General features: G+C 31.1%; 2 protein-coding genes across 3 annotated transcripts in view; both read right to left on the reverse strand.

Moving 5' to 3' along the window:
- The window catches only part of LOC144845833 (uncharacterized), a 126,864-nt gene that overhangs the window by 59,129 nt on the left and 45,398 nt on the right, over nt 1–22,337 (reverse strand). Inside the window, exon 8 of the mRNA XM_078703281.1 lies at nt 10,078–10,191. Within this exon, the coding sequence (XP_078559407.1) occupies nt 10,078–10,191 (114 nt within the window). The remainder of the gene's footprint in view (nt 1–10,077; nt 10,192–22,337) is intronic.
- On the reverse strand, nt 11,868–21,790 carry LOC144845848 (uncharacterized). 2 transcript variants are annotated; one of them, XM_078703315.1, is made up of 9 exons: nt 21,703–21,790; nt 21,017–21,352; nt 20,151–20,453; nt 19,802–20,023; nt 17,275–17,511; nt 16,782–17,009; nt 15,584–15,692; nt 14,342–14,613; nt 11,868–13,933 (listed from the first exon to the last, which is right to left on the reverse strand). In XM_078703315.1, exons 1-8 carry the CDS (start codon nt 21,758–21,760, stop codon nt 14,379–14,381), a joined length of 1,728 nt encoding a protein of 575 aa, XP_078559441.1. In that variant the 5' UTR covers nt 21,761–21,790; the 3' UTR covers nt 11,868–13,933; nt 14,342–14,378. The 2 variants fall into 2 exon arrangements, with proteins under 2 accessions (XP_078559441.1, XP_078559442.1); XM_078703316.1 differs by lacking the exons at nt 11,868–13,933; nt 15,584–15,692 and having other exon boundaries at nt 14,430–14,613.

Genomic DNA, 22,337 nt, shown 5'->3' on the forward strand with positions numbered 1-22,337 from the left:
CCAACTTTCTTACATTTTCTGGGGAGTATCCAGTTCAACTACTTGAATCTGACAGAGTTTTGCCAAATACTGCAGTATTGCATTTCATTTATTCGTCTCAAAAAACAAAGAGAGTACAAATGTACAATAATTTAAAAAAAGAGCGAAACATGAGAAATGGAAAACCAATTATATTTCATGTTGTACAAAAAGTTTTATAAAAAAAAAATGAAAAAAAAAAAATATTATTATTAACTAAATCACTGTCGAGTGGGAACCCTTAAGCATACAAAAATTACAATATAACATTTGATCATTAAAGAAAAATTCAAACCAAATATCCATCTGTACCAGAGCTTTAACAACAAAAGATCTTATGATGTAAAGAAATAAATAAGATTAAATTATTACAATACAATTCAATTTGTAAACAATTAGTATTTAGTTATTTTTAATTATTAGTCAATATATTTAAATTATTTTTTGGGGTTTATTTATTTACAAAATTTATATTTCTTTTGGCCATTATCATATTCGTAATCATTTGACTTCAGAGTTGTACAAACAAACACCTGATGTTTATGGTATCTGATAACAGAATCCATCAAGGTGAATTGCAGTATATGGTTCAATACCAATGATGCTCTTAACATTATATATTGCCTAAGGATTCAATTTACGACAGAAAATGATTATTATTATCTTTTGTTCTCATTAACACTGGTAAAGGAAAACCAATTAAATTAAGAACACAATTTATTTCGAAAAACATTTTTATAAGTATGGTCAAAATGCTGGATATTGCCACATTGCCTTATCAAATCTACTGATACTGTACACTCTAAATAACCAAACATTCATTGATAAAATGATCACTATGATGATTTAAGTCATCAAAACCTAGTTTAGTACAGTTATTGCTTATCTTCAGTAGTAGTAGGCCTGTTATAATTGATAACATATTTTACTTCAAGTGGCAGCTATGAAAATTTCATCATCATTTAAATTGAGCAGTAAATTTCAACTATCTTTCCTCTACTCTACTCCTGTTCCTGATTTGTCATAACCTGTCAGTTATATATAAATCATTGAATATACAATTTATATTATTTTACAGAAAGTAAATTTCATATTAGACCTGTTCATACTGCAGATACAATAGTTTATATATTGGAAATGCATGAGCAATTTAAACAAAACCATTAAAATAAATAAGAAAAGATAGTTACATATGTTCAGGGTAGAGTGAACATTATGATATATTATAGTAATAAATAATAGTATTATAAATATTAACTGAGTGGGATAAAAATTTGACTATATTATCTATACCTTAATGTTTCTCTTAAAAATTATATATCATTAATTATTCCTATATTAATATATTTTATATAATTATTATGTTTTATCAAATGTACTACAATTATTACTTATCTTTATTGCTTTACCAAACATGCACATAGACAGACAGGAATTACAAACATTCCTTTGTTTACCCAGTTATATGAATATATATAGTATACAAATTAAATTAGATTATATAGATGGTACCATTCCATCATTTCTTGTGCAATTAGGTTCTGCAACGGCTTCCGTTATCAGCTTTTAATTGAGCACTGAACGTTGTTGAACAACAATTATGAGACTTTAAATTTGTTTTGTTGAGAACATTGTAATTGATGGCCGGATGTACATTGTGAAGAAGCTCAATCAACATATCCCCTACAACATCAATTTGTTAAATGATAGTCCACTTTCTTTTTCTAAAAATATAGAGCATACATATTTTTTAAAACTGTTATAATTATGAATTATGTAGAAATAATATATACACAAGCATTAATCATTTAAGGTATTACATTATCTGTGCCAAAATACAAAAATAAATAACAATCACACTGTAAAATAAACATGTTGTATTAATACATTATGCTGGTTGACATGAGTAGAAGAACACAAAACTGTTATATTCCTGATTGAAATTTGGGTTTATCATCTCTAATTCTGAGATTGATGTTTTTAATGACTACATGAGTTGTTCATAACATAATTAGCCTCATACTGTTTTAAGTCACTACTGGTCCCACCGACGCATATGTGTGTAGATCTTGATATCCAGATTCTGGCCTAGGTGGTGGTGCTGTAACATTGCCAGGTGTTGGCAGGCTGATCTCATATTCTGTAGCAGCTGGTTTCATTGCAATATCATCATACGTAGGCATGTTCATCGCTGTGCTATCATCCTTTCTCTTGTTCTTCTGAGAATAGTGGGACCTAAGATAAATGCATAAGTTTTGTCATTCTTAATTCAAATTTTCTGATATCTTAAAAGATTTTGGATTGGCATTTTTAAATCAAATTTTTAAAATAGAAAAGAGTAATGCAAGTACGGTAAGTAAAATATCCAGTTATAAGACATTTAATATTCTGAACTACAGTATAATATTATCATTCGAAATCTATGATAAAATAAATTCATTACACTAAAATAAAGATTTTTAAGTAGAAGAATTACATTATTTATTATAATTTATAGAAATACCAAGTTAATATATATACAGTAAGTAAATTGAATTAAGCAGTAATTATATTATTTATGACAAATTTAACGAAGAAGTTACAGAAATATTTAGAAATCAGATTTGCTGTGCTGCCTCTAATGAATGTCAGAAAAAGAATAATTTGATTTAGTAAACACAATTAGCATTGCAACCAGAGTCTGCCAAAGAAAAGAAAATACTACTATATAATAAGGTTAAAGTAAAAAAACTGGAACTATTCTTTGATTAAAGCAGAAAGGAAAACTTTTTACAATTTTGTGAAATAAACAAATATTTGCTACTGAAAAGTTTTATAAATGCATTATTAGACCAAGATTTCTCAAATCACCGCATATTTTAAACAGATTAATGAGATTAAGCATTGTATGCAAAGTTATTTACTAATCATTTCTAAAAAAAATATACTATTAAAATAGAAATATTTTACATATTACAAACTGCTGCTACTGTAAGTTGAGGAAAAGAATCAATAAATAGCCCAATAGACATTGTGCAATTAAAGATCTGCAAATAAATGTAAACACCTGCAATAAAAGATCAAAACTGGAAACATCACCAAAATGATGACAACAAGAACAATTATTACTGCTATCAGGTAACCTGGTACTGTGTTGCTCGATGTATCTTCAATGCCTTTAAACATTAATAGAACATGTTAACTAATAACATTTTTTTAATTTAGTAAACTAGTTTACAAATTAAATTCTGGGCTTTATTCAATCATTTAACAGCACAGATCCGTTTTAAAGGGCACATAATAATGTGAATAATTTGCCATCAAAGTGAGCAACCTTAGGCTGGGAGCCAAGAATAGAGTAAGGGCCGCAGGGGCCTGGTTCTTTGACCAATGTCATTTCAGTTTCCAATAATTTAATTGATGCCACACATTATCGGGAGAGCTGGGAGATTTGTTTATACCTCCATTTTAGTTATTAAAATCTTCAAAATTCCATCAGATAATTGTTAAAGATGTATTGTCCCCCTAAAAAATAATTTTTTTCATTTTTTGTTGTTGAATATGCCATTTTAATGTCACATAATAGTTATTGACTTTGTGAAAACATTATTTTTTCCCATTTTTTTTTTTCTACGGAAGTGATTCACCTGATTAAAACTACAAAATAACCTATTCAAAGTCTGATTTAATTAATCTTCATTTTTTATGTTTTTGGGGGACAATACATCTTTAACTACTGTGTTAATTGCAAAAACAATGTGGATATTAAATTTGCTTTTATTTGTTTTTTAAAGACATTTTTCTTCCAATAATCAATTTAAGTTGATATTCATTGCTCAAAGTGGACAGTTTTTTTAACCAGTGAGAGTTTACAATTGGTTATAATAAGAAATATTTCAAACAAAATTAAAGTGAGGTACTGTTGTCTGAAAAGCAATTTCAACTTGTAACAGTAATGTACATAACCTTAAAGCACATAAACTGAAGAAACCTCTGAAACTGTTTAGACAAATTATTAGAGCGGTGATTATATATGCATGTTTGCATAATGTTTAATTAAATTAAATTCAGATAGCCACTGAAATCAAAAGATCTACTGTTAGCAGTACAATTAAATGTAATTTTAAGGGGAAAAATGACTTCTAAGCACTCTTTCACAAATGCATGTTACACTAGTACTTACCACCAAAGGAAACTGTAAATTCACAGCTTCCCATATTTCCAGCAATATCTGTAGATGTGCAAGTAACATCAGTTGAACCGGCATCAAATGATGAACCAGAAGGTGGAGTACAAGTAGCTGACAGACCATTGTCACTGACCGAGGGGTCATTCCAGGTCACAGTAAATTGATTTTTCGCATGGTCAGGACATGTTACAACTGGAGCATCACTATCATCTGGGAAATGGAATGCAAATTACTGGTAAAATTCAAATGAAAGAAAGCTTATAGAAACCAAATGAAAATGGTTATAATCAGAAAAACTTTGAGTAATGACCGAGAAAGGTAACAATAAAGTAAAAAGCAGAAGTTATAGGGAAAGCATGAATACATCTGTACTGTAATCACAAGCAAAACATTGTCAATTACTACCAAATAAACTGTACTCAATAATTACTCGATGACTCAATTAATAATTTAAATGAAAACTGCACTCAATGATGCACTTAACATGGAAAGAAGGAAAGAAAGCCTATACCAATAATGATATTAACTGTAAATTGACAACTTCCCATATTACCATCACTACCTGTAGCTGAACAAGTTACATAAGCTGAACCAATATTAAATAATGAACCAGAAAGTAGAGTACACGTAGCTGACAGATCAGTATCAACATTGTCACTCACTGAGGGGTCATCCCAGGTCACTGTAGTTCCTTCTGTATTTGTATCCATGGTTACATCATCAGGGCATATTACAATGGGAATTCTTCCATCTTATAAAAAAAATCATTCCAAAAATAATCAAAGTGGAAATGGACAAGAAAAGCCAAAATAGTTTGAGCAGAAGTGACTAATTTCATTCATTATTAATATTATAGCATTTATTGTATCAAAGTGATTAGAAAAAACAAGCATTTTATTAATGATAGGAAAAATCATTTAGAAGAAAAGCAAATCAGATATTTAGGCCCCATTTTGATATAAATCCAAACTCAGGGTTTGCATAATATTGTTCATTAAATATGTGTCCTTAAAAACTTCTTTTCTAAACATTATTATTTTTGTAAAGAAAACTTTAATGATGATAATAGACAATTTGTTAAGATTAAAAATATTAAGATATACAAATTTTAAAATTAGAATTTTATGGAAAGGTACAGTGAGCTACTATCGATACGTCACAGATGTAACACCAAAAGAAATATCACAGTTCTATAATCTACAAACTTGATTTTGCTGGATGCAAAAAAGATAAATATTTAAATTTTTAACAAAATGAACATGCTAACAAACTTTAGTATATTTAAATAACCAAACAAAATGATGAACATATCATAGAACATTTCAATATTTCAAGCAATGTTGATAAACACATCCCAAACAAAATGTATAAAAACTTGGTCTGACATTAAACATGTGGATGCTCTACTGTAGCTATCAGACTGTACAGTTTGATCCAGTATTAAATATTGGCCTGGTTATTTTTATACCATTGTTTTTTACCAGCCAATGCAAATATTTGCATGCTTTCAATGACACAGTAGTATTAATTTGTAAATACTGTAAGATTCTTGTTGAATTATCAAATAGATTAAAATACTCAATGTGTGCTTAATTGCCTCTTTCTTTTTTACCTTCGTTTTATTCTATATTTATGTCTTACCATTGACAGCAACTGTAAATTGACAACTTCCAATATTTCCCACACTATCCATAGCAGTACAAGTAACAACGGTTGAACCAACATTAAATAATGAACCAGAAGGTGGAGTACAAGTAGCTGACAGACCAGTATCAACATTGTCAGTGAATAAGGGGTCACTCCAAGTTAGTGTAACTTGGTCTGCATTTACACTCCTAAATATGTCAAGGCATATAGCAATGGGGGCCTCATCATCTAGAAAAATATTGCATGTTTGTTAGAATGTGTTTCAGTATGAGACAACAACATTTTCAGAAATTGATACTATAACAATAAACCATTGAATAAGAGAGCAAAAAATATATCCTTAATGTTGTTAATGGGGGAAATATACATTTTCCATGACGTTGAATACCAATAGAATGTTCCAATAATGAACTAGCTAAATTCCTAAATATAGTAACAAACATTCAGTTAATTGGACAAAATATGCAGACAGAAGATTTGTATTACAGTACATTACAGTATCCATTTTAAAAGCTAGGTGTTTATAACCTTTTGATCAACCCTATACAGATTGATGCAATACGTTTTAGATATTATTACAAATAAAACAGCTTATTGTAGGATATGTTCATCAAACTATGGCATACACTCCAACACTCTTTACAATTTCTGGCCACATCCAATACAGGAAATTACCAACCAATCATTACAATGTGTTTCACTATTAAGGCATTATCAAAGAATGTATCAAATAAAGCAATTTTGATACCTAACACATACATAGATCTGTTGGTAAGCACAACTGAATATTTGTTCCATATTATATACAACCAGACATTAATAAAATTTAAAATACCTGCTATGACTTCTGCAGTAAAAATACAATTGACAGTATTAGTATCACTGTCAGTTACAGTACATGTTACAGTAGTAGAGCCAATAGGAAAGTATGAACCAGATGGTGGAGTACAGGTAGCAGTCAGGCCAGTGTCAACATCATCAGTTACTATTAGTGCATCCCATGTAATAGTTTTCATTGTTGATGGTTTTGAATAAGTAACAATATTACCAGGACAGATCACATGTGGCACTATACAAGTCAGGAAAAAAATGTAATAAACAAAGAAGTAGGCCAGCATCAACATCACCTGTTTTATTGGTAAAACCATGTTGTACCATAATGTAATGCGCTAATAATAAAAGAAACTTGACCATTATAATGAAAACTGCAAGTAAAGTAATAGGTAGAAATGTCAATGTTATTGATGTAATATAAAGGCGTGATGTTATTAGTCAAGTTAAAAAAAAAATGGAGGATAGCTCACACCCGTTATATAATAAATATGTAATAATTCAGGTAGAATCCGGCCATTAAAATGCAATACTACTCAATGTAGGAAATCATTTGTCCACAACTCAATACATGTCTCTAACTCAACATTTCAAAAGTAGTTAAGTTGTACTTTTTCTAATGTTAGTCCTTATATATACAGTACTGTATATTGTATGGATATTTGTTACTGACAATAAAGATTTATCTTTTCTTATCATGTTAATGGATCATATATGTAAATAAATGTTTTGAAATAAAATAAATAAAAAATGAAGATGCAAAAATATACAGCATAAGTAATATGAACATGTTAATTATCAGTGAAAAAATGGGCCTATAGTTCACAATGGGAAATTCAAATTAATATTTGCCATTATGGGAAATTTGTATTTATAATAATAATGTGTAAAATTGTTAAATGATAATCTTTTCAGTGTCAAAATAGTGGTCGTTGGAAGATCTTTAGGAGATTTTTTAGAACTGACCACAGTAATGGGAGAACACTGATTCTACAAAAAAAAACTCAAACAATAGAAGCAAATAAACAGAAAATAAACCCCAGCAGGATACAAACATACAACTTTGTGCTTGAATAACAGTGGCAAACAAACAGTAGAAAATAATGTAATTTCTTTTAAATACTTTGGATAAAGTTATGTCTACCTAATGTTTCACATCTTGCTCCAAAGTAATTGGAAGTACATGTGCAATATTTAAACACTGGCATCGATGTGGATTGCAACTGACTGTGATACATGTTGTTGCAAGTTGCAGAGTTCAGACATGGACTAGATGCTGCTTCCAAACTACACACATCAAATGATGGTACTTGACCTATAAGGAATAAAACATTTGCATTAGTTTATATTAATGTCTAGTTTTTATCATTCATGTTTTTTGCTGTTACTATGGTCACTATCTCCATACTGCTACACCTTTTTCAATGTCTATCTTGTGATAACCGTCCTCTCCAATTCTTAGGCTGTTCTTGGAGTACCCATTCTTCTATGGCTGTATGGTATTTTTTATCTTTTCATGATCATTCTTGGTATTGACATTTCATTACCTGTTGTCAGAATCTGCTATGTCAATTCATGTTGCCAATTTTCATTCATTAAAACAAATATGACCTGAAATTCACTGATTCTCTATCTTTCTGTATTTTATATACCTCTATAATAACCCATTGTTCCTGTCCATGTTGTGTTACAATATTTAATTTTGTCCATACATATACTAATTTCGGGTACAATGCAATTTAAATAAATCTCAATAAGGTTATACTGTATTGCATAATACGGCATACTGTAACTTAATACTTAAAGTATGTGATGTGATTGTGATTAAATACAATAATACATACTGATAGTGAACTGGCAAAATGGGCCTGTGTACCCAGTCACACACTTGCATGAATATTGATCAGATGGTGCTAGAGATGAGCCTTGATTGTAGCTGTTGTAACATGTAGAGCTTGCCAGACATCGGTTGTTAGAGCAAGCATTGAAAGATGGAGTGGTTGCTAACATTTTGAAATAGTGGGATCAATATGTCAAAAAATGGCATAACTAATTTGCATAAAATAATAAATGGTTAGTCACTCCACGACGGTCTAAAAATAATCTTTGATTATGTAAACATGAGCCTAGATACTTTTTTTGATAAGTTACAGTATCTTAGGATTTGGTGACTTGGAAAAAATAAAAAGATTTTTGTATAATGGCGACACTATTTTGCAGTAGAAATTTCCCAAACAAGAACCTGGAATCTTATGTTTATGCGGACATCCTACCATTAGACCACTGTGAGTTTTCATGGTATGGTTCAAATAATGTTTTTGTTATACATTATATAAACATAACAACAAACAATATCATTTATATTGACAGGTACAGCATTTAAATGCAATATTAAGAATAATGATCTAAATACGAATAACAGTTGTATGATTATTAATTAATTAACTCTTGTACTGTATGGCAGTTTCAAAATAAATGCCAACCACTAAGATGATTAATATTTTGACAATTAATGGTAGCCATATTGTATTTCAAAATGGCCTCCATGTGAAAAATATTTGGGAAAATAGTCCAAAATTGATGAAATAATAAAACGACAAATAAAGGTAATATTTGAAGTAAATATGGCAGCTATTTTGAAAATCCAAAATGGCTGTCAAGATGGAGTTGGTGCGACAGTGTTCTTAGTTTTGCTTTTTCTTTCAATCACTTTTTTAGGACACCCAATAAAAACTAATTCTTCTGTATAAGGATGTATTGGGTTGTCATGAATCTTGTGATTAATTGTGTACACTATTTATATATAGATAAAAACAATGACGGACTTATCATGAATTTCCTATTTACATACTTTTAAATATAGTTATATAAAACTTTTTTTATAATAAAACCAAACTCACTAAATGATGTTCCACAATTAGTTCCTCCATATCCAGGTGTACACACACAAATGTAGGAATCAAAAATATCAAAACAAGTGGCTCCATTGAGACACTGAGAATGGCTACATGCTAGGATAGCTGGAATGATAAACATGTGTCAATTTAACAGATTCTTAAGACAACATTTATCTCTATGTCTATTTATGTTAATTATCTACGCTAAATTTGTTATTCTTTATTAATCTTGTACCAAGGAATAGCCTGTATATTAGGTTATTTGACTATAATGGTATTGGTATTAAACATAGGTAGAAGTGCTGCAGTAGTTATTAAATTAAGAAAATAAGAAAAAATCCCAGGTTAATGAATCAGATGTAATAAGGAAATCTATTACATTTGCAAAAGTAGTTGCATAGTGGGTGGATATAAGTGGACATCTCTTGACAACAAGAAAAATCGTACATTTATTCCCAACAAACATTAAACTGAGCTATTGTTTAAAAATGTATAATTTCCATTTTGTAGACTTACCAGTTTCACATCTGGTTCCAGTATAGAGACTTGTACATGTACATGAGTAAGATGTACTAGAAATGGTACAAGTACCACCATTGAGACATGGAAAACTGGCACATGGACCAATTCCTGCAAAAATGGGTTCATTTAATCTGCTGGAATAGCCTAGGTTATTTGACTATAATGGTATTGGTATTAAACATAAGTAGAAGTGCTGCAAAAGCTGTACAGTATTGTAAATTGCATCTGGACAATACCTGTCTTTTTCAGTACAGTATATCTTACAAAATAAAAGAAAAACTATTTATAAACAATTCATAGGTTATGATCTGCGTAGTGTTATAATAAACAATTTGTAGTTATTAAATTGATAAAATAAGAAAAAATCCCAGGTTAATGTATCAGATGTAATATGGAAATCTATTCAGTTTTGTTTTTAGCTCAGCAGTGTATAAAATGGGGATATATAAGTCATGTGTTGTACTTACCCTGACTTTTACAAATTAAGCACTGAAAAAAAAAACATGAATTAAAGTTACAATGGGCCTGTACAACACATGCACAATATTATCTTTACTAGCCTACTTACACTTACTAAGTCTAAATGTTCTAACTAATGATACCTACTATATTTATTTATTTATTATATAATACAATTACAAAGGAAAAACATAATCAAACTAAAATTAAAAGCAAACAAAAACAACATAGATATCTATCTCCTTATAAATTAAATAACGGTTCATAAAAATTATTCTAATCTCTAACAATTTCATATTTGATTTATAAAAGATTCTAATTGTATCCATTTTGTATTAAAAATATTGTCTTTAAAATTCTGATGATAAATACATTTTTCCGCTTCATAAAACCTTTTTAACTCGTTAATAACTATTTTGATAGTTGGCTTACATTTAACTAGTTTACATTTGTAAATACATGATTTTACTATTAGAATAATAGCAACTTTTAAATTAAACTACTACTATATTTATAATCTAGGCTTATAGTATTTAAAATAATAAAATATTATTAATGCATATACTGTACTTCAGACCATGTGTAGACCTTATACTATTGTGATTTAAAAATAGTATCTCTTATGACTGTCCTCTACCATGGCTAGTATGATATCAATCTTGCTACAAAAACAGTCAACAAATTCTACAACTTTTATAAATCAAATAGACTTGCTTAAGTTACAACAAATATACAGTAATACTGTACTTACCCAAGCTAACAACAGCAATGTATATTTTGTGTGTGTGAGTGGAACTCGAAACATGATTTTTAGATATTTCGATATTAAACAATACTGAAATACCTTTTTTTTACAGTAAGGTGAATGATGGTACTACTGTATTAAACATGTATAAAACACAGTTGAATCAACATTTGTTCTCTACCCACTGATCTTTTTGTTATTGTTATTTGAAAATATTTGGATATGTTTTTGTGATTCTGTAATCAAGCATAAAAAATGGCAATTTAATTTGTTGTCGACATGTGATAATTTATGGTCTGTTGTGTTTTTTTATTGAAAAATCAGTAAAAATATTTGATACATAAAATGTAAACTGGAACTTTTAAGTATCAAATTCACAAAAAGTTGAAACAATGTATCATAAAAATTGTTTTCTCCATGATTCCACATAAAAGACAATGATATACCTGCCAACTTCTTCAAATTGAAAATGTATATACTGTAGCACTCTCTTTCATATTGTAATAACTTAATATAATGGCAAAATATGCCAGATTCAGATTCGTTGTGCGACAGCACAATTTATTTTAATACAGTCAAGATAATACATAATGTGTAAATAAAACCATAAAACTATAATATAGTATACATATTAAATTATATATAAATTCAATCTTATCTAAATGTGACAAAAATGGTGTAGACATGTGACTTTATAACAAGCATCAATCATACAGTATAGTATAAGCAGAAAATAATATGAGATTTGTACATCTGATCATGGGTTAATGAATAGATGGATACATATCGATGGTGACATCAAACGATTTTCCAACACACTCCCCTATAGTAAAGCACTGCTACTACTGCTATCACCCGAACCATAACCCCCTCCCCTTGGCTACGGGCCTGAATAAGTATGTGATGTCGGTCGATAAACTTCTGACGACGACTAAACCAACGACAATCAGCTAGCTGTATTCATGATTTTATATAATCTCTGGCTTGTTACATTATCATTACACATTACCGGACTTCCCCTCCTCTTGCAATAGATCTTCCCTATCTAGGCTCTTTTATTTACGTCATTCACAAATTACCCATGCATAACAGTGTTACACAGATTACCTCTATATAGATCAAGCATTTACACATGGACTTTGCGTCCAAAAAAAATTTATCGACAAACAAAATATATTCATTTCTTTTAATTTCTAATAATTGATTTGTCTATATTTATTGCATTTTGCAGAGGGTTTTCCATAATTTTAAGGCCAAATCATAATTGTGCGTATAGTTTTGTATTTCCGACGTGTGTAGTGTGTAAATAATAGGCCGAATTTCTGTAGTAATTTATGGACATTCCGAACTATGAATCGTTGTTATACCGGTAGCAAAGAAAAGTTTGCTTCTTTCTGCAAATGTTTTTTTTTCATTTTGGAGTGTTACTATTGTGCAGTTTTTAGTGGATAAATGAAAATTAATTTTGGAAATTGTGGTTTTAACATCTGAATTTATTTAGCATTTCATTCAAAATAATGCAATTTAACGTTTTTCTCAATATATTTATAGCAGCATTTTTTGTATAACTTTTTAAAAATATTAATTAATTTGCATTAACTTGATTATAGTTATTAGAATGTATTACCATACCAGAAGTACCTTCATCCCCTGATGTTCGCAAAAAATGTTATCCTATTGTATGTTTTATTACCTGCGGAATAATATAGGCTACAATCATCTGATTCTTAGCGCACTATATAGTGACATTTCCGGCGAATTAGAGGTGCCATTTATCATGAATTAATCAACAATTTGCCACAGTGGCTCAAATACTCTGCGTCTACAGCCCTGGACTCTTTGGACAACCATCTTCAAATAGTCCTGCGACCCCCCCTGACTCTAGCGCTCATTTTGAAAGTAGATGCAATTTACCATTTAAGATTTTTGAACTACTAGTACTACTTCTAGGCCTAATACAGTGTCTACATATCCAGTCTGGTTCTTGTTGTACTCCAACGCAATCGGGATGAAACCACTGAATGTTCCACAACGATTTAGTGCACAATATCTTTACAATCACAATAACACTGACTGGGGCACATTATGATTTTCGTCAGCAATTTCTATTGTTGTTAAATTCTTTGTCCTCAGAAAATTCACTACTACTAGGTCTAGTACTACTACTAGGCCTAACATTTGCTACTGCCATTTTCTTGAAGAAGCAGATAGCTTGTGAATGAAACACGGCATGTTTTGCTATGAATTCATCGACGTACGTACAGCTTAACAGCTCATGCTTCGCTAAGAAGCCTTTTGTTTATTTTTGTAACATTGTGGCTGGTCCACGCTCTGTCCGCATAAAAGACATGGAACTTTTGATCTCAAACTTATTCCCATGTCGATTCATTAATCCATGATCTGATTTGAAGAATTTCAAACAACACAAATACAAGTCCAACGTTTATACTTTAAATACAGTAAAATAAATTTAAATAAAATGTCACGGCTGACTGTAACAATTCTCTAGATTTAAACTTGTGACTTCACAATAAGCACCAACCAAGACCACAGAATATCAGCTGAGTAGTTCAATAATTGATGGATTATACAGAAGTGAAGAAGCTCAATCAAAACCCCCATTATTAACTTGTCTACTTGCTTCTTCTGAAAATATAAAAAAGATTTGTTTACAATTATGAATTTAATGTAGGAATGTATCCTTAAGCATTAATTATTTACTTATTTATAAGGTATTACTTTATCTCAAAATAAATAACAACAATAATAAGCACGCTGTATCATAAAATGCTTTATATAACACCTAGATTCCTGTGACTGTTTGTAATACAAAATAAGTGAACTACTTCACACACGCATATTTAATGCACCAGAAGAAAACAACGACCAACGATAAAAAATCAACTTGTCATGAAATCCAACAGCGTTGTCTATTTCTAAACAATAATAACCTACATAAAAATTGCAAATGTTCAACTTTTATCCTTTAATTCTGTGATTAGCGCTATAAATTTATTGATTTTTTTTATGACTACATGATGAAGTTGTTCATACTTTTTTCGAAAATCATATAATCGTATTAGTCTCATCATTACTGATTCAAATCAGTATATGTTTGTTCCAGTGATGAATATGTGTGTAAATCTTGATATCCAGAATTAACTCTCTCTCTAGATACTGGCAGAGGTGGTGGAGCTACAGCATTTGGCAGGCTGATCTCATATTCTGTATTAGATGGTTTTGTTGGCACTGCAACATTGTCATAAGCAGTCATGTTCATCTCTGAGGTAACACCCACTTCCTTGTTCTTCTGAGAATAGTGGGACCTAAGATAAATGAATTAGTTCCATCAATCTTCAACAAACAACATACAACTTAAATCTTAATATTCATTTGAAATCATTATTAAGTGTGGTATTTTTTTTTATTTAAAAAAGAAAACAAATAATGCGAATTCACTATTATACTGTGATAAACTATCGTCACTTTTCAACACATTTGCAAGTAATTCTCGAGTGAGACTAGGAATCCACAACTTTCAGATCCCCTCTAGACAGCAGAGCTTGAGCTGATGGCCAGAGTTGGAATCGAGCAGCAGGTACAGCACAGGGTGATAATCATATGTTGTGGAGTATGTCAGAGTAGGGCAAGATATTTGACCAAATACATACCTAACTGCACAGTAGCTTAAAAATGGTAACAACATTGATTTAAATAAGCTATGAATTAATAAGATAATATTAATATACCATATTTATCTAAACCTTAAATAAGTTATTTAAATGTAATATTCAGAAATGTAATCATTATACAAATTTATATGAAAAATAGGTTATTTTAACAGATTTGAAACAGATTGGAGAAATTGTATGATTCGTTTGAATTTATAGAAAAATATACACAGTAAAAATGTAAATATAGGTTATTAGACAACTGATGATTCAATGTACCGGTGTTAGTACTGCAATTTACACATGTTAAAAACAAGAATACACTAAATTAATAATAAGTCATCAAAGAGATTTTAAGACAAACAAAGTATAAAATGATTTGTTTGTTAAATTTAATCGTTATAAGTGATCAAATACAGTTATCCAAGCTAAGTTTTCAAATCCCCAGATTAAATTGTAAGCAGAATGAATAGAGTATTTAAAAGCGATTATTATATGGTAAACTTTTTGAATGCAACATTGCAACAGAAGTCTGTAATAATATCAAAAACTACTGTTAGGCTGAGACGTCACCTAGAAAGAAGCAATAATAGCCCAAATAAAAATAATTGTTTAAGTACAAAACCTGCAATAAAAAACCAAAGTTGGAGACATCATCAAAATGATGATAGCCTGAACAATTATTATTGCTATCAGGTAAACTGGTACTGTGTTACAGGATGTGTCACATTTACCTTCAAAAGTAAATACAACATTTAAACGTTCAAAAGCATGTTATAGAAAATACTTTTTATAAGCGATACATGAATCTGTAATGCTGTAGGATAGTAGAGAAAACACAACATTGCTACATGTCATTAGTGCATGGTTATAGACCAGCATTTTCAATCAGCATCAAAAGTAACTTTTGGAAGGTAAACAAATATACTTAATATTCATCACAAATTTGTTGAAATTTTCGAAAATAGTCTCCCTTGATATTGATAATAAAATACATTTAAATTCTTTTATAACACACCTGGTTGTATTCATGCAATTTGATTTGTTAATTACCCATCACGTGTCATTTGGAATTAGCCCTACCTAACGGAAAAGTGATATCTAATGGTGATAATTAACATGCTCTAATGCACATTGAGCTTTTTATAAACATTTTGAGATTTGTTTCCACGAGACATTGTTGACTGATCATGTTCGAAAATCAACTTGTCATTGGAGCATTGCTTTTTTGAATGGCTGTTGATCAAGCTCCCTATCAAAGCTTGATAGAGCTCCCTCTCAAAGTTGATCAAGTTCCCTCTCAAAACTTGAAATGATCTCCCTCTCAAAGCTTGAATGAGCTACCTGCCAAAACTTGATCAAGCTCCCTCTCAAAGCTTGATCGAGCTACCTCTCGAAGTTTGAACGAGCTCTCTTACTTACTTATTTTAACCACCAGCTCAGGAAAAAATTAATTATAAAAACAATGAAGTGTTTTCAAAGTTTATTATACTGTTATAGAATGAATATACGTAATGAATTATATACTTAAGTTAAATTGTACTTTAAATTTAAGCAAATTTAATTATTTGCAATGAAATTCCTTTAGGTAAGGCATAGTAAACATTTATAAAGCAAAGCTTATTAAATTGTGCTTGGGCAACAGATTTGTTTTTGAAATGCATACTAAGACAAGTGAAGACCTGTTGCTGGCAGAGAAGATTGATTGGGTTTTAGAACATTGTTGGTTTATATGCTGTTTTCTTTGTGAATTTCTGATTTTTTATTGAGCAGTTAAGTTCTTTTAAAGTTGGAAAAATTCTGAATTGAATTAATTGTCTTACCTCCAAATGAAACTGTAAATTCACAACTTCCCATATTTCCAGCAATATCTGTAGATGTGCAAGTAACATCAGTTGAATCGGCATCAAATAATGAACCAGAAGGTGGAGTACAAGTAGCTGACAGACCATTATCAACATTGTCACTGTCATCCCAGGTCACTTTGAATTGATGTACAACACTGTCAGGACATGTTACAACTGGAGTTATACTATCTGGCATTTTGTCATCTGAAATTATATTATGTAAGATGTGTTTTTAATAACTTCTCTGGCATTTATTAAAATTACGAGGTTATTTTAAAATCATAGAAAAACAAGAAGTATTGAGAAAGGACAACATTTGCCTTATCTGATTTATCTAAGTATAGTGTTAATATGTAATGAGGAGACACTACTACCTAAAACACAGAACTGAAATGATTGGCAGACAAACGATTGTAACAGAAACTAATTTACATATACACACTAATGGTAGTACAGAAGTAACACTTACCATTGACAGTTACTTTAAATAAACAGATTCCTACATTACCAGCAGTATCCACAGCAAAACATGTAACATTAGTTGAACCAATATTAAATGATGAACCAGAAGGTGGAGAACAAGTAGCTGATAGACCAGTATCAACATTGTCACTGACTGTGGGGTCATTCCAGGTCACCGTAGTTTGGCCCAAGGAGGTATGTTCTTTAATATTACCAGGACATGTTACAATTGGATTCTCACGTTCTATGAAAAGATTTTTAGTAAGTTGAGTAAGTTTTTAGCTATAGTAGAAGATTGTTTTCCTGCCGGCAACAAGCTCAGAAAAAATATTTAACAGAAATACCTTGAAACTAAGCTACAGTTGCATGCCGAGCGTAGACAAAGTAATTAACGCACACAACAAATATGTGATAGCCAAAGAAAAGTCTACTGAAACCAACGCGAAAACAAGCGGATGTAACTGCCGCAATCCCAATGAATGCCCGCTCCCAGGTAACTGCCTAACAAAAGGTGTAGTTTACCAAGCTACAGTAAAGAGAGAAGATTCATCAAAAGAAGAAACATATGTCGGACTAACTGAAAACCAGTTTAAAACCAGATACAGAAACCATACGTCTTCATTCCGGAACGAAAAACTAAGAAACGCAACAGAACTCAGTAAATATGTACCTGCTTCCTAGCAGTTGTCACCCCCGACACTGTACTAAAAACATACCGTACAGTCAAGCATTACGTATCAGACGTATCTGTTCTTCAGATTTAGATTTTCAGAATCATACCGAAGAACTAACCGGACATCTCCGGAATAGAAATTACAAGAAGGAATACATCGAAACTGCTATAAAGAAAGCAAAAGATATTCCTCGATGTCAAACACTGACGTACAAACCACGTCAGCCAAAAAAATCGACCAGAGTGCCATTGGTCACAACCTACCACCCTAGGTTGCCTCCATTACGGGCTATTATTGAGAAACATATGCCCATTCTACAGTCCACGTCTCAGGACTGTTTTTCCGGAACCACCCATTATTGCATTTCGTAGACCTCCCAACCTTCGTGATATATTAGTCAGATCCAAATTTAAGAGTGAAATTAACTCTCATGACAGCCAAAATTTGGGCAGTCACCTTTGCGGCAAATCTTGCAAAACTTGTTCATTGGTTGATTCTACTGAAAAATTTCAGAGTAACCAAACTGGCCGCATTTTTCGGATAAGACAATCAATTAATTGTCTAACCAAAAACGTCATTTATCTCATATACTGTAATATTTGTGGCAAACAGTACGTCGGAGAAACAAAAAACACTCTCCGCATGAGAATGACACAACACAGATCAGCTATCAAAACATTAAAGCTTGATCAACCTGTAGCCGAACATTTTAATTCAGCTGGTCACTCGATTGCAAATTTCAGAGTTATTGCAATAGACCACGACGTCAAATGGAGCGACAAAACTCGCAAAGACAAAGAAAACCACTGGGAATTACTACTTAAAACCACAAAACCTTTTGGACTTAACATTAGGAACATACTCCCAGATCGGTAAAATTATTCCATTGACTACCAAAATTTAAGTTTCAATATTAACCACCATTTTAGCTTTTTTTAGTTCCAGTCCAAAATTGTTTATATCTCTACCAAGCTACCTTCTTTGTTTTCTACTCTTATTCAGTCTCCACCCACTATTCAACACGCTGTTTCTATTGTTATATTTCTTTTATTCCTGTCCACCCAGGCAGCACTTGCCAACTCATATGCTATGACTTTATCCAAATTCCCTCACTTGCACTGATGAAGGGCTAGTGTTGCCCGAAAGCTCTGCTAACTTTTCTGGCTGTTTACATTATCGTTTTGATTTAGCTTTTCGCTTTTTTATTTGTATCTCCATTGAGATCCAGCTACTGATACCCACAGCATTGTCATTTTTTTCAGTAATTTGCCTTTGGATTTATATATATCAGTAAATATATATGGACACTTAAAGACTCTAAAACAAATTACTCAATTAAATGGAAAATTATAAAGAAATGCAAACCTTACTCAAATATTAACAAAAGATGTAATTTATGTATATATGAAAAGTATATTATTATATGTCAACCAGAGCTATGCTCACTGAACAGTAAGAACGAGTTAGTCTCTACTTGTAGACATAGGAAAAAATTCTTACTAAATTGCAGATCCAAATAGTTTATCTAAATCTAAAACGATAGGCTATTGTATACGACTTCCTGATGACTCACTTCTATTAAGCACTATGAGACAACTGTGTCACTTATGTTTTACATTTCACCTGAAGAGTGCGGCCAGCTACATGCTGGTCGTACGAAACAAATTTGTAGTGATTAAAACAATGAAGTAACCAAGTTTTCTGCTGTTATTTTATTTATTTATGCTCTACCTTGGTATTGAGCACTCTATCCTAACGGTCTGATAACTTCAACCTGAATATATATATATATATATATAATAACTCAATATTTTGTCTTCACAATATGACATGATTAGATAAATGTAGAGGTCAACTTACCATCACAAGATTCAAACGTTTCTGTAACAGAAGGATTGACGTTATTGTCTATAACACATGTTACGACTGATGTTGTATCGCATGAAATGTCAGCAGATACGGAACCAGTACCAGAATCAAGATCAGATTGATCGAGTTGAATGGTGACTCTTGGTGTTGGATTCCCCTCTGCCTCACATGTTACTTTTCCTCCAATCCATTCCATAGTTGTCAATGCTACATCTGTAATATAATAAATGTGGTAAAAATCTAATTTATACCAAAACACTTTCAAGCAAAATATAACCATGTACAGCACAAATGTTATTCTTTTCAGATTTTATCTAAAAAAATGAAACAAATTTCTTACAATTTACTGTTAAATCTAGAAAGAGACTGCTGTATCTTCCTTCACTACCAGAATATGCAGAATTCTCGGCTCGACAACGATAAGATCCTTCATCAGTGGACATAACATTACTTATGGTCAAGTTCTGGTTGTATAAAGAACCACTAAATCTTTCACTGTTATCAATATCAATTATATTATCAAATTTAAACCAGGAAAAAGTGATTTCAGTTGGTACTCCATCTGGCAATGTACATTCAAGCGTTGCTGTACTGTCACTTAGTACAGACATAGACGACTCTCTCACTGATGGTGTATCAAGATCTGATGAAGAACAAATATATATTATATTAATTTTGTTAATTGGTCAGATGTTTGCATCTAGTAAGTACGTAGTAAATATTCTCTTCAAGACATGAATATATAGGAGATATTCTCCAAATTCACTCAAATTCCTTTGTGTGTTTTAGAGGTTTAGTGCTCATTCTGACTTTTACAAATTGAATGCAGACACTCTATTGAAATTAATTACAAATCTGCAAACTAACATTTCCTAACAAAGGTGGTGGGGGGTGGGTGTTGGGGGAGGTTAAGTGTACCTCAATCAACATTAGTTCTCACATACAAACAGCACATACTATATGCCTTAAAATGCAGTCTGTAATTTGAATATTAAATTAATTAATAAACATTCCTCTTAACTATTATTTATAACAGTTGACAGATCTGTAGCAGGTATGTATGTATCGGTGAGGTCATCTACATGAGGTCATCTACATGAGGTCATCTACATGACGGAGCAACTCACAGAGTTGGAAAGGCCTCTCGGTTGTAGGCACAACAATGTAACCTGAATATAAATCATATAAGTCATTTAATTTACATACATTGAACGGTAAGATTGGTAACTTTGTTCCCTAAAATACCGCCAGTAAACACCAGATTACACTCATAGTTCCCTGCATCAGCCTTCATAACATCTGAAATCCTAAGATCACCTCTATTTGTGCCAGTTATTAGAGAATAGCGGCTATTTGGTGATGGAGTAGTATCAGTACTAACAAGTGGATTTCCTTCTCGGTTGCCTTGTTCGTCGGTACAGTACCAACTGATTACGGTCAGGGTTGCGGGTGGATTTGTGTAGCTGCATTCTATCGTAGCTGTTTCGCTTTTTTTGACAACAGCGTGTGTTACTGTTACAGTTAATACTTGCATTAAAACATCTAGAAAAAAAGTCAGGAGTCACTTACAGTATACCAAAATACATGTTATTCTGAGAGCTTCTGCTGGATGGACCACCATATTGTAAAATATAGTTGAAATAAATGAAATAAACTATACAGTATACAACGTTTAATAGTAATTTAGTTCCCCATATTGACATTTTTAATTGTAATCTAATCTGAGATTCTTTTGTATTTTTAACTGCAAGATAATATTTTAAAAATTTAACATAAATCTAGGTGATAATACAGAAATAGAAAATACTGTACAAATACAATCAGGATGAGACAATTTGGTATAATGTGTAGCGGCAATCAATAACAGAGTGAGTGAACACTTTAATACTTACTTGATGGAAACACCAAAACAAGCAACAATGTGATAAGACTATTCATATTCTTCATCATTCACTTTGGTAACTTAGTAAAATAAATCTGGGAAAAAAGAAAAAAAATATGTGTTGACTAGATTGTTAAGATCAAATGTGTGACTGTATACAGAACGAGAGTGATGTGACACTGGGGAAAAAAGAAAACTATTTGTTTAACTTTTGAATTTAAAACCTTATAGTAATTTCTTTACTTCTTATTTTTTCTTTAATTTAGTTGAAAAGTACAATAGACATATTTAGAATATTTTGAATTTATTTATTGAGACGCACTCAGCAGTCTATATTAACAAATGCTTAGACTTCTTTTAAAAAAAAACTTAATTAGGCATGAACTTTAAAATGTACGCTTTAGTCATTCTAATCTAGCCATTGTTATTACACTTTTATTTCTTGATTTTGTACCTTCATTAATGTTCGTAATCATGGCATTTTAGAGATAACTAATTCTTGGTTCCAGAACTATGACCTAATTGAAAGAACCCCATCCACTTTTACAGAACAAGATGAAAAATGAACATAAGAAAGAAAAAATCGAACACATTATTAAGTTAATTACTTAATTTAATACAATGTGCCTTATAGATTAATTGTAA

The sequence above is a fragment of the Antedon bifida genome, chromosome 6 (genome assembly GCF_963402885.1).
Source record: "Antedon bifida chromosome 6, ecAntBifi1.1, whole genome shotgun sequence".
NCBI lineage: Eukaryota > Metazoa > Echinodermata > Crinoidea > Comatulida > Antedonidae > Antedon > Antedon bifida.